The sequence below is a fragment of the Benincasa hispida genome, chromosome 3, assembly GCF_027475165.1.
Source record: "Benincasa hispida cultivar pf3 chromosome 3, pf3_genome.v1.1, whole genome shotgun sequence".
In the NCBI taxonomy this organism is placed as follows: domain Eukaryota; kingdom Viridiplantae; phylum Streptophyta; class Magnoliopsida; order Cucurbitales; family Cucurbitaceae; genus Benincasa; species Benincasa hispida.
The window spans coordinates 15,564,901-15,577,969 of record NC_143480.1 but is presented as its reverse complement, the minus strand read 5'-3'; the positions used below and the strand labels follow the sequence as shown (position 1 = coordinate 15,577,969).

General features: G+C 33.7%; 1 protein-coding gene across 2 annotated transcripts; it reads right to left on the bottom strand.

The window, feature by feature from the left end:
• Positions 1-6,117: 6,117 nt before the first annotated feature.
• On the bottom strand, positions 6,118-11,428 carry LOC120074001 (putative galacturonosyltransferase 4). Of its 2 annotated transcripts, XR_005480864.2 has the most exons (10): positions 10,862-11,428; positions 10,732-10,766; positions 10,605-10,646; positions 10,357-10,462; positions 10,073-10,236; positions 9,417-9,667; positions 8,903-9,260; positions 8,143-8,718; positions 7,547-7,882; positions 6,118-6,424 (listed from the first exon to the last, which is right to left on the bottom strand). XR_005480864.2 is itself a non-coding variant. In XM_039026961.2 (9 exons), exons 1-9 carry the CDS (start codon positions 10,956-10,958, stop codon positions 7,607-7,609), a joined length of 1,905 nt encoding a protein of 634 aa, XP_038882889.1. In that variant the 5' UTR covers positions 10,959-11,428; the 3' UTR covers positions 7,414-7,606. The 2 variants fall into 2 exon arrangements, 1 of the variants encoding a protein (XP_038882889.1); XM_039026961.2 differs by lacking the exon at positions 6,118-6,424 and having other exon boundaries at positions 7,414-7,882.
• Positions 11,429-13,069: the final 1,641 nt, after the last annotated feature.

Below are 13,069 nucleotides of genomic sequence, written 5' to 3'. Positions count from 1 at the left end.
ACATAAATAAAAAGCTAATTTTTTTTTTAAACTTATGAATTTTAAAAATATCATTCTATAAATAATCTGTACTGAACTTATTTTTGTACAAAACTTTATTTTATTGAAATTAATGAGTTTATGAAAAAAAAAAAAGTGTTTTTTTATGTGTTAAAATTAGTAGGTGAATGAGTTGAAATTAAATCAAATGTCAAAAGTTTTTGACAACTTTATAGTCAAAATTGACGTTTTTGCTAATTTTTAAATTTTGTGGTGATGAAATTGATGAGGACAAGGTCATGGGTGGGTGTTCTCTAACCCTGTCTATGTTACTAAAATCTGAAAAACCTTTTGAAAAATTTGTACGAATGAACACTTTTGAGGGACCTAAATGAAAAATGGTCCAAGTTTAAAAATCGCCTGTGACCTTCTTCTTACGTTAGTAGTGTGTGAAACTACTCATTTGACTTCAAAACACGAACAAGAGCCCGAAGTCTCATTTTTTTTCCTTCATTCAGATTCTCACGCTTGTATCTTCCTCTCGCTCCTTGGTCTCACTCTTGCTTCTTCCTCTTACTCTAATTCACCATCAAGGCAAAAGTTGCACACGAAGAAATAATCGTTGATTTATAAAAAATTGGGGTGATTGCAGAAGAAGAAATAATCGCAAAAGGCAGAAGTTGTAAAAAAAAAGATCGATAATCCAAAAAAAACGTAGATTGAGAGCGAGAAGAAGCAAAGAGATGGAAGAAAGAATTACGGTGAATGACTTTGGTAATTTCACAAGAGGACGATGTAAGCAAAAAGCCAAAAAAAACGTTTGTTTTCAAAACCTAAATCAAATTTCATCCGAGTCTTCTATTTTAGGTTATCTATACCATTTTTCCAAAACTTTTCTTAGATCTTTTAGATTATAATCATTGGACTTTTAAAATTTGTGTTGCATAATATACCAAAAAACACACAAACAAAAAGTACAAGTATAGAAATCAAATAAAGGTTTGGGTTAATGAAATGAAAGGCAAATGAAAGAAAGAATCCGTTGGATTTGAAAATTTGAAAGTTTGAAAGGACAAAGAAATGAAAAGGTTTATAATAATGATAGATTTGGCATCGATCCATTCCCCCACAGCTTGAGTGCATTGCATCATGGAGGGAAGCACAGCACTAAGCAAAAAGGCAAAGGCAAAGACAAGGCCAAGCTCAATTTGGCAGTCAAAACAATGACCAAAACTCCAAAACATCTCAAATGCTTTTAATTTTCTTCTGCCCGTTCCCTTCCTTTTGGCACTTTTTGCCACACTTTCATCTATCTCCTTTGACATTTATTTAATGTTTGATTGCTTCATAGGAGTTTGTTTCTCATTCATTCCCTCCAACCAAACACATGCCTTCTTTCTCCTACTTGCATTTTACTTATGAATTTGAATGTCGTTTTGAAATGAAATCGTACGGGTAAGAGACATGCATAAACGGTCTATATTCGTTTTAAACGATGATATGTATAAGTGAGAGATAATATCTCTATTAACATGGGACCTTTTAGGTAGAATTTGAAAATTAAATCATGCAAGCTTAAACTAAGTTTTTGTTGAAATCAATGTCTATGTATTTAAAAAAGTATTTTTCAGTATTTAAAAAGTCATTTCAAACATGCCTCTTAAAGTAGATTATATCATATCACGTGGAAATATGAAAAAACTTGTTGTCCTAACAATCAAGATCTCCTTCTATCATGAATTCTTAGGATATAGGATTACTTCATTTGACACGTGGATTTGAATATCAATTTACTTCATGATGAACATGTGGAAAACAAAGGTTAGTGTACAAGTTTAGTGGAATTTTTGTACAAATTCAATTGCTATCAATTGGAAGTAGAATACAGAAAATTGAGCATTATCATTGTGAGAGATGAAATATACATATGGAAGGATCTAGAGGAAGAAGACAAGGGATGAAGTTTTAGAGAAAGAAATAGAACAAGAATTGAGAAAGGAAAAAAAAGAAAATACCAAAAAAAAATTGAAAAGGATTATAGAACTTTATTTGAAAAATTGTGCCAAATAACATTTTGGCCAATTTTTCAGGTCAATCTATCAAATTACTAACAATTTTTTCTAAAAAAATTAACAAATATTTTAGATATACAATAAAATTTTTGTATGAATTTAAAAAACTACCGAGTAAATAAATAACCACCTATTAAACACAAAATTGAAAGCTCAAAGACTTATCGACACAAAATTGAAAATTTAAGGACTTGTTAGATAATTTTAAAAATTTAGAGATTTGTTAAAGTTCAAAAAAATTGTTCGACGTTTTTTGAAGGGTAAAAACCTAATTAACAAACGCTTAAAAATTTATGGACTTGACTTATAATTTAACCCGAAAAGATAAGATGGATAAGGTTGAAGTTACTATCAAGGGTGCAAACACAACCTATTTAGTATTTATTCCCCTAAACAATAACCAAGATCTCCTTCTCTTAGTAATAGTCTAATTTGGGTTTTTAAGGATATGGGTCTTATTAGGTAAAAACCTAAACTTGAACAACTTTTTTAAAAAGAGAGAGAACCCAAATTGCAGAAAAGAGCACTCTGTGACCAGAGGCTAAGCTAAGCTACTGGAGAAGGAATCTCTCTTTAACCATATGGAAAAGCTTTGGCCTTTGCCTTTCAATGATCTCTCCTCTCCCTCAGCCCTGCACATGAAAAGAAGGGAAGAAGAAGGGCCCAGTAGACAAAGGTTACTGCTGTCTGAAAAACAAAAGGAGTTGAAAAAAGATAGTTTGATTGCTTGAATTATATGTATTCTCAAAACTCAAAGGTCGTTCATTTTGATCAATTTCAAAACCAAGCATCATAGTCTAGGCTTCAAACATCGAGGTTGTTTCATGTTTGGTTTAGGTTTAGGCCAGCCTAAGAATAATAAGATAAGGTAAAGCTAATGAATGAATGAATGAACCACCTTATTTGCCGGTGTCTTTTTTTCAGTGCCCTTTTCCTTGTTGGTTGACTGTCTTTGTTCGGTAACAAAAATGAGCCCAAGACTGATAGGCACATCATCCGTCTCTCATAGTTTGGGCGAACCATATGTACTGATCAGAAGTAACTTCAGTCAGATGAAGATTGGTATTTATCATTATTAATCTAGATGGAGATTGGTGTGTCATGGATAAAACCGCTGTCTTGAAAGCAAGAACGGTGCGACCTTGGTGCTATATCGTAAGAAGTTAGTTGCTCCCCAAGATTCACACAACACTCGGACTCTGACGTGCACTCGTCAGAGAACGGATTGGAAACATTCGGAAAATTTAGCTAAGCAAGCTTCTCCAACCTTTTTTTAGAAAGAGGAAGAAGAAAATATTTAATAACAAAACAATAATATAATTATTTCTTTTTCGCACAAGCACGGTTACCTAAACCCAAATGATCGGACAGACAACGGCAGCAGTGTGCGCATATGGTGAAAGGGTTATACTTCCACCATCACCAATTTGAAAGCTCCCTTGTACATTTATACATATACCCACTTGCTAAGCCTAAATCTTCTGATGTGGGACAACTCTTACCTTTTTTCTCTCAAAAACTACTTTTCTTTTTGTTATGGGCCAAAAGTTCAAAGTCATTCCCAACAATCACAACTCAAACTCAATACATAAACTCCTCTGTTAGTTACTTTCACTTTCTAGCTTAGGTTTAATAATCTAATAAATCTCAGCATAGCTCAACTGTCATTTAGTTAAAAGCTTTGAGCCTCTCACCTATCAAAGAATTTAGATAACATCTTTTTGTTTGTATTTTCATGTGCCTAAAGTTTGATGGTCTCTATTGTATCTTTTTTAACTTTAGAAAAGTTTTTAAGCTTATAAAATTTAATCCCTAAAATGCCCAAGACTTAACCAACACTCAAAATCCAAATTTAATGATGCCCAAACCTAAAAGAGCACTCAAATTCTGGCCACAAAACCAAGTAGTCACAAAGATATCTAATCCAACTTCAAAATACCTAGATCTTATCCAAACACAAACACCCAACTCATGTAAAAAGGGAATTGACATTAGGCTAAATCATGAAAAGAAATTCCTAAACTTAATACTTTACACTAAAATACACAAGTTGTTTCAATAATACAATATTACTCTTAATCTTTCATTAACACTTCAAAATTACCCATAGAAATTTGTTAGAATGTTGGATAGAAATTGAGACTTGAAATGAATGTATCGTTTCAAATCACTACCATACTATTCTAGATCATAATTTCTGTCTAACATTCTAAATTATTTCTATTCCAAGTATAGTTTTCAAATGTTTTAGAAAGATCAAAGATAAGAATAACTATATCTTTTAAACAAGGGACAAAGCTTAGAGGCATTTTTTTTTTTTTTTTTTACAATTCAACCTCGATATGATTATAAATTGATGGGCGAGAACGAGGAGAAATGGTCAATGGCCATCTAGCCCTCAATTGAAGCATTGCATCTAGCAATAATGGGATATGGTTGGTTTGATCTAATTCGATATCTAGGTACAATCATTGATTGTATGGAGGCCAACGTTGCTCAGATCATTTGGACCTCTTGGTTCCACCCAAAAAGGTTCAAATCTTAATACACTTTCCATAATTCCTTACCTCAACTATAGGACTGTAACTCCAAATAAATATAAAAGAATCAACCAAATCTATTGAAGCCGGTTGATTCAATCTATTTGGCTAAATAGATTTCTAGGTTTGTTTTTATGCAATCTAAAAAGTGATTGAAAAAAAAAACCCTTCAGCTCTTTCAATCATTGTTGATTTGATTAGTTTTATGCTTTAGGCTATTTCAATCAATTTCAGCATTTGATTCGATTTGTTAACAGAATTGGTTCTTTGGTCAACTTTCTTTTGTATTTTTCAAATCAACATGTTGATTTGATATTGATTTAACTAATAATCAAGCCCAAAAATCCCACTTGCATTTCACCTTAATTCACCTTTTAATTTGAAGTCCTTCCAATGGTAGAGGTTGAAAGGATACAAACATAAATTTATCAGGCTTAACTTCAAGGAAGATCTTAATTATGAACATTTAGATGATTATTTCACCTCTTTACTTCTTGTTTATCCTCTTCCTTTCTCATCCCCTCCAATCTCACCTCCAAAAGGGATGGATTAGTTTCATTCTTGTCATCTTTTAAACATTCGTTCGTTCTTTCTCTTTAACACCCAACACAAGGATTGACAAGATTAATTATATTAAATATAATTAGAAACTGTTTGGATCTCAGATATTGTTTTATATGTATAAATATTATATATCTAAAATTTAAATGTCTGAATTTTAAATGCCTGAGATAATCAATGTCTGTATTTGGATATGCAGAATAATTAATGTCTAAAAGTTAAATATATGTGTTCAATTTACCAATTTTATATATAGAAATCAAAATTAAATAATTACTTAATTAAATGAAAGAATCCACCGATGAAGTCATCAAATAAATTTAACATTATTTAGTTTATTGTGATATTAATTCATTATTTAATCAATTAAAATAAAAATAAATTAATACTTTTATAATATTAATAAAATTATTTTAAATTAGTTTATTGTGATATTAATTCATTATTTAATCAATTAAAATAAAAATAAATTAATACTTTTATAATATTAATAAAATTATTTTAAATAATTAAAATAAACTATTATCCTTGCCTATCACAACACGGATAAACAAAAATTGTGATAGACACAGATAATAATCTATCGTGGTCTATCATAGATAGATGGTGAAATTTTACTATATTTGTAAATACTTTAATTCATTTTCCTTTATTTGAAAACAACTCTTTATATTAAACATAATCAAATTATTTAAATTGATTATTAAAATATTTAATTAAATAGACTATAGTTTTACTATTAATCTCCAGGCATAAAAATCTCGTTTCTCGCGTAAGAGAGCAACAAGTTCAATTAGTACAATTTTTTTAAACATCCTCGAGTGTCTGGAATAACTTATACACACCTCGAAAATCTCACGAGACAACCCACCTGATCTTACAACATTCAAATATCAAGATACCTGTGACCTCCTAATCCTTTATCAAAGTAATGTTTCCTTATTTACCACTAGGCCAATCCAAGATGAATAAATCAATTAATACAAATTAATCGCATAAGTTCACAGAGATGATATCAACTTTTGATAAAAGTTCTAATTTGAGTTCAATGCAACATTTGTTATGAGGAATTCAAACCTTTAACATCTAGGTCGAGAGCATACATACACTTTAACCAGTTGAGCTACAAAGAAGTTAGCTTTAACAGGAGGTTTAATTATATTTACGTAAGCACATAAAGACAATAATACCTCGGGGTTTTGCCTTGTTTTTTGGTCTATTGCCCATGAATTTAACCCATCCAACCCCGTCTGTTTCAAAGAGGTTATGGAGCTGCATGGAAAGAGAGGGTTAGATATGCAGGCCGACCTCTACTGGGCCCTGAAGTTAGTGGCAAGCAAACGACTATAAATGAATAGTTAAAATCCAAAATCCAGATATGAAACAGGTATAAAACATTGAGTCATGTACAAGAAAGAATTATATCCACACAGTTTGAAATTTGAATCACATATGGGCGGCATTTTCAACAGGCCCCACGGAGAAGTATTCAATCAATCAAATTGAAGTAAAGAAGGCAAAAGATATACAATACACGCGTGATTGGAGGAATAAAGTGGCAGGTAATAAAGCCAGCTGCGCACATAATGCCACAGCCACAACCCAGCTTGCTTTTTCCCTCAACTCACCAACCCTCAACTGCCACCGCTCTTCTCATTATGGAACCAACTCCTAATTACAAGCTACAACCCAACCAGTGGCCTTTCTGTTTGTGTAAAATCATGCCAAATAAACCATTACACTAATACAAATTTAAATTAAGTCGATCAAATGCTGATTATCAAATAAAGAATGAACTCAATAGACACGCAGCGGATGTAAATCTAAGAAAGAGCCATCGGGAATGCTAACGGTGCATGATGAGTTTGAGAAATCTAGGAGAAGAAAAGGGGAAAAAAATTAAAAAAACAAATGATCATCAATGACACTGAAAGGAATTTTATTTTTGTCCTGCTATGATTGTCTTCGTACCCTCCAAATGAAGTACTAACACTGAATCTCTCTCTCTCTCTCTCTCTCTCTCTTTCAATTTTTGTAATCTCCTTTTGGTAGAGCCCATTTGGCCTGTTTTGATCATACTTTTTTCATTTTACATAACAGAAGTTTCAGACAATACAAAATAAAAAAGATAGTACGAGAGAGAGAGCTACCATTTTTTTTTTTTTTTCGAATTTTCAACTTGCAACTGACAATATTTGAGGAAAAGGATTTGGGTAAGCAGATTTTGTACAGTAACAGAATATAGAGACCCACATATGATATACATCTAAAGTGGGGGAATTTAGAATAGATAACATCGGTTAAGTTCTACTTTACATAACTAATAAACGAATCAAGGAGAAGGGAACAAAATAAATTAGAGAACCAACAAAAGGAAAATGCAGAGATCCGGACCTGGAAAACTATTGTGGATGTTGAAATCATGAAGGAAACTTCGAAGTCCAAAAGGACCATTCAAGGATTAATGTTGCATTCTCTTAGATATACATTGTCAAAATCAACATGCTTTGCCCAATAATTTCGATACTTGGGTATGGCTATCTCAAGCCATGGCTTCATGTTCCCATTATAGTGTATGACGGCAGCTCGTTCAATTTCCTTCTGCGCAACATTAGGATTGTATCCAAGGCCTAAAACATGCCAGGATTTGTCGAGCTGATAAGTGCGCTTCCAAAATGTGATGAGACCTGGTGGTAACGTTCCCAGCTTCCACAATTGCCTGTCATAATTCTGAAGAAAAAATGCAATGTTTTGAGCAGGAATAGCGTGGGTAATAGTAATACTACTTCCAAGGAGCTAGGCTACAAGCCACAACAAAACAATACTTCCCAGCACTCAATAGATATGCATTACTATCCATCTTCACAAAAATTTTCTTCCAGACGTATTTTCAGTATTTTCAGTGTTGAAAAGGGTTATCCGCTACCAATTTAATTGAAGGTTTTAAGTTACATGACAAGTAAAATAGATATCCATTCATAAGAACTTACCAGCTTCTGCCAGGAGTGGTACACCTCTGTAATATTCTGCCTCCTCCATTCATCCAAATCAAAGATATTCATGCCAAATGCCCAACCACAGGCATGAGGATCAAAATTTTTTGAGATGAGAGGGTTTGAGAAATTGAGATATCTATCAAACCGATGAAAGTTTTCTCCACAAGTCTCTACAGCACCATTAACATTTCCCTTCAAATCAATGAGCCAAAGTCTCGTGAGATCTTTCTGCACTACTATATCATCATCCAGGAACAAAACCTTTTTGAGCTTCGGGAATAATTGTGGGAGGTAAAACCGTAGATGGTTTAAGATGGACAGGTACTTCGGATTCCGGAACTTCATATTTGAATCAGAGCTAGCCCGATGAGCTCGGAAGTAATAATCTATCATAGATGAAGAACCCAACTGCTTCAGTACTGGACTATAACTGGCGTTTAACCATGTAAATTCTTCAATATTCTGAATCTCGATCGTAGCTTTGTCAGGTGGATTTGCCTGAAACCACATCCTCATTGCTGCATAATTAAGTCTATCTGTAATAATGTGAAAAACATGTTTTGAAGGCTCCTGAAAATATCAAATACATGAAATCAGTTATGAACTCAAACAAAGGGAAAGGTTTTCCATAGTTGTATAAGCTTCAACGATGACAAGATATCAGATTCTTTCTACCAATCCCAACCAATTGGGAAAAAGAAATTAATGTATAAAATATAAAAAAGACAGCATAATTCCACGAGAAATATAATACCTCTGCATGAGTAATTGTTGAGTTAACAACTACTGCTGCTGCCAATACATTATCAGAGAATAACGCATAATGATATAGGTCTGGATCTTCTAGTTTCTCTTGACCTGGGAAATCCTGTTGGGACCAATTCAGAGAATAGTATTCGGTTGTCAGGCGCAAGGGAAGGCAATGAAGGCCTTTAGGAAGTGTTTTTGCTGTTAACTGCGTCAAAAACAAGGTTTGCTTCTTGTGCACTCGTAACTGCTCTTCAGTTGAGTGAAGCATCGCTCGCAGTTTCTTTACCACAGTAGCACAGTCATCCTGAGTTTGTTTCCCTTTTGCAAGAGTTTGCTCCATTGTCTTCAATCTCTCAAGGGCACTGCAACATAATAGTATCTGAGAATGAGCACAAAGACCCTCTCAAGTATGTCCCATCCCATTAGATTTAAACAGATAAAGAAAAAAGTAAAAACAATAACTCATTCTCAGATGGAAAATTAACGTGAACATGGCTGCCATCAGACAGAAAATTTACTTTTTAGGTAGCTCAGAATCCTTGCTTGCATCACCTAATGTTCGTTGAACTTCTTTTATCCTCAGTCGAAGTTCTCTTGTAAGGTGGGGATTGTTCCTAGTGCCTGGAAGCGAGAGGTAAACTTTGGCCCTTATGAGCTGATCCTTAAGATGTCTTACCCGAGCATTAGGAAGAGCAGCTTGAACATTGTTGTGTTCAAATCTTGATCTTACTATTTCTCCCCCATCAGCTTTTTCAGAAGTTTGAGTGTTCTGGAAGATTCATTGTATATCAGTTTTAGGAACATTCTAAATAAATCAAAAAGTTAACTAGTTAAGCCAATTAGTTAAGAAGCAATGAAGGAGGAACATCAATGACTTATTTGGCATAGAACTGGAGCCGGAAAATGCATTGCAAATTTGCTATCTAGTTACAGCTATAGACTTCCCAAGAGAATGGTAACATTGGTAAGTATCACCATACTAAAATTTGCCATCTAGCTAAAGTGATAGGCAGCTTTCGGTAGGAGAAAAAAACTTGCTGAATAATAAGTTAATCAGAATTATCCATGCAAAAATCATGAAAGAACTATCAAAGGCTTCTAAATATAACCATGAACATGCAAATACAGTACAACTAAAGAGTATAGAAGAAATGACAAAGACCAAGATTCATACAGGATCCACTTTGCTGTTCTTTTCACTGGTACTATTGGGATTCCCTGAAATGATATTTGGCAGCCCAATGGGGTCCGTAACCTGTTTGATGGGATTCTCGTTTTGAGAACGACCTTCCTCATCAGTTGTGGACAATACTCGAGTAGATTTACGCTCTATTACTCCTAGAGATTGTGCACCGCAAGAAAAAATTAACAAATCACAAGGGAAATAAATATAAAAAGCCAGAAAGCAATGATATAAAGAAAAATATATATATTTATAGAGCACATCCTTGGCCAAACCTTGGACGCCGCCATTGCTCTGCCAAACCGAAGCAGCGGAATCTGGAAGCAACTCGTTGTCGGAGTAAATAATCGCGACAGGCTCTTTTACGCTTGATGAAGATTTCTATTGCCATGAATCAAAGAAGAAACATCAGAAAACTTAGTATCTAAAATATGCAAAAAAACAGAACAAGTAATTTGGAAAAAAACGAACAGTGAATCCAGAAATAGAAATAAAATATTATGGAAAATTGATAAATAAATACCCCATCAACAAGATTCAGATGCCCATAGTTGCTATTGAAACCCTGGTTTAAGAAGGCAAGGGGGGATCAGAAGAAGAACTGAGAGAAAAGAGCCAAACGATCCAACCATACAGACGCATTTACTTACAGAAGTCGCAAAACCTTCAACAAGATCGCCTTTAGCTGTAGAAACAAAAACCCTATAATTAAAATCCATGGGTAGAAACATAGATGAACAGTAAGCCAAAACTAAAACAGTGAGTTAGAAGAACACTAACAGGATAACTTGACGGTGGCGAGGCGATCAGTGTAGAGCACAATCGGAGCAATAACCGTGACAAAGAGCAACAAGGCCACCAGATTTCTGATCATCATTTTTCATCAAATCACGAAATTTACAGGGTAACCAAATCCTCCGTCCGGCGTTCGGCTCGATCGACGAGGCAAAGAAATGACACGCGTCTCCGTCGGCAAAGATTCGATCAGAATCGTAGGTAGAATAAAGGGAAAAGGGAAAGAAGAGAAGAAAAATACAGCAATAGTTAATGGAAAGATAAAATGGCTTTTGGTTAGGGCGAAAATGTCTTCTCTGTCAGACTACAGCACAGCACACAGTCTTGCGGTTGAAGCTTTTTTTAGGAAAAAATGGCGGATGAGGACAGGAAGAAGAAGATACAGAAAATTGCTTTTGATGAGCATTCAGCAATTAGCGTCGGCCTTTGCGCAATGAGAGTGGCAGTTTTGCGAACAGAGTGACAACTAAGACCCAACGATGTCATACACGTGAAAGAAAGAGAAAATTACGGACAGCCCAACCATATTATATAATTTCACTTTTTTTCCCCTTTATTTTTCTATAATATTATTTGTTTATATAGCAATTATTTTATTAGTGAGAGTTGTAAATCTCTCCGGTTATCTTTTGAATAGATTCGTTGTAGCTGCCATTTTTTCGAAAATCATGAGTGTAGAAAAGTTTTGTAAAATATCTGGTTCATGACCATAAACTAAGTTTAGTGGCGAGTCTTTATGATAAGCTACTATTCTAATATGTATAAGTGACGCAACATGCAAAATAACATGTCCCGACTTGATAACTTTGTTATTTGAGCAAGTAATCTTGCAAATGCAAGGTTCCAACTTGATAATAAACACACATGTAGCCATCTGCTCGATGAGTCTATTAATACTATAAAATATCTAAATGATCCACTTCGTAGGTTAATAAATCCACATATATCACCATGAATTCATTTTAAAAATGCAATTGATTCAATCCTCACTTTAGCTAGTGATGGTCTAATTATTAATTTTCCTTAAGAGCAAATATCACATGATAATTCATCATATTAAAGAATCTTCTGACTCTTCAATAGATGTCCATGTGAATTTTCAATAATTCTTCTCATCGTTATAGACCTTAGATGACCCAATTGGTCATGTCAAATTGTAAAAATATCTGAATTCATGAACTTCAGGTTCATTGTTGCATATATTTCAGTTACTCATATATGAGTATAATATAATCCAGAAGATAAAGTAGACAACTTTTCCAATATCTCTTCATGTGAGAATCTATAATACAAAGATATTCTATCTCATTATTTCTATCCATCTCTTGAAGGAATTCTAAATAGAGATCCTTTGAGTAGTGGAAGTGGATCGTTCCAAATCCCATTCAGAATGAACACAATAGTTACAGTCTTAAACGAAAACGAACAAATTATGCATAAACAGAAATTACAGTATGCTACAAGAAGATACAAGGGATAAAGTATACGTACATTTGAATAATTCTTCTTCAAGTATCCCTTGATCATTTAGCAAATTGTTCAGTCAACACGAACACGAACACGAACACAATGAACGAAACAACCAACAACACGAACAACTGGATGCACCTCGAGTCCAACTCGATCCTCGAACTAAATTAGAACACCACCACAAGTGTTATCTTGGTATTCTCAATGTGAGAATCCAGGAGTTGTGGGCCCTGTATGATCTTGGATTGAGGAAAACATGAGGTAGACGATCGAGTAAGTGGAAGATAAAAACTGATAGACGATGTACTCGATCGTTTAGAAGATGAAAGCTATCGTATAGACTTTACTACTCGATCGTGTAGCAACGATCAAGCGAGTAACTATCGTATAGTCAACTCGTAGCTCGATCGTGTATGCTCTCAGCGCTATCGCTTAGTAAAAATACCTTTTACTTGATAGCCATTTCCATGAGATTTTTCGAATGAATCATCATCTAATTTTGAAATACAATTTTCCTTTTTATCTCACGGTTACCATAAAACTTCCAATAACCTCCTATTCAATTCGGTTATTAGAGAAAAAGAATTAATTTTCATATAATTAATATATTATAAATAAATATGATAACCAACTTATCATGTTATATTTATAACTCATAGTTTTAATATTTCATCATATGAAACATATAAACTATAGTTATTTTTTTATTTTATGGTATTTAAT

Coding starts and splice junctions, on each gene's coding strand:
- LOC120074001 (XM_039026961.2), bottom strand. CDS start 10,958: ATGATGATCAGAAATCTGGTGGCCTTGTTGCTCTTTGTCACGGTTATT. Junction 10,237..10,356: donor GAGCAATGGCGGCGTCCAAG/GTTTGGCCAAGG, acceptor CACAATCTCTAG/GAGTAATAGAGCGTAAATCT. Junction 9,668..10,072: donor AGAACAGCAAAGTGGATCCT/GTATGAATCTTG, acceptor TGAATCTTCCAG/AACACTCAAACTTCTGAAAA.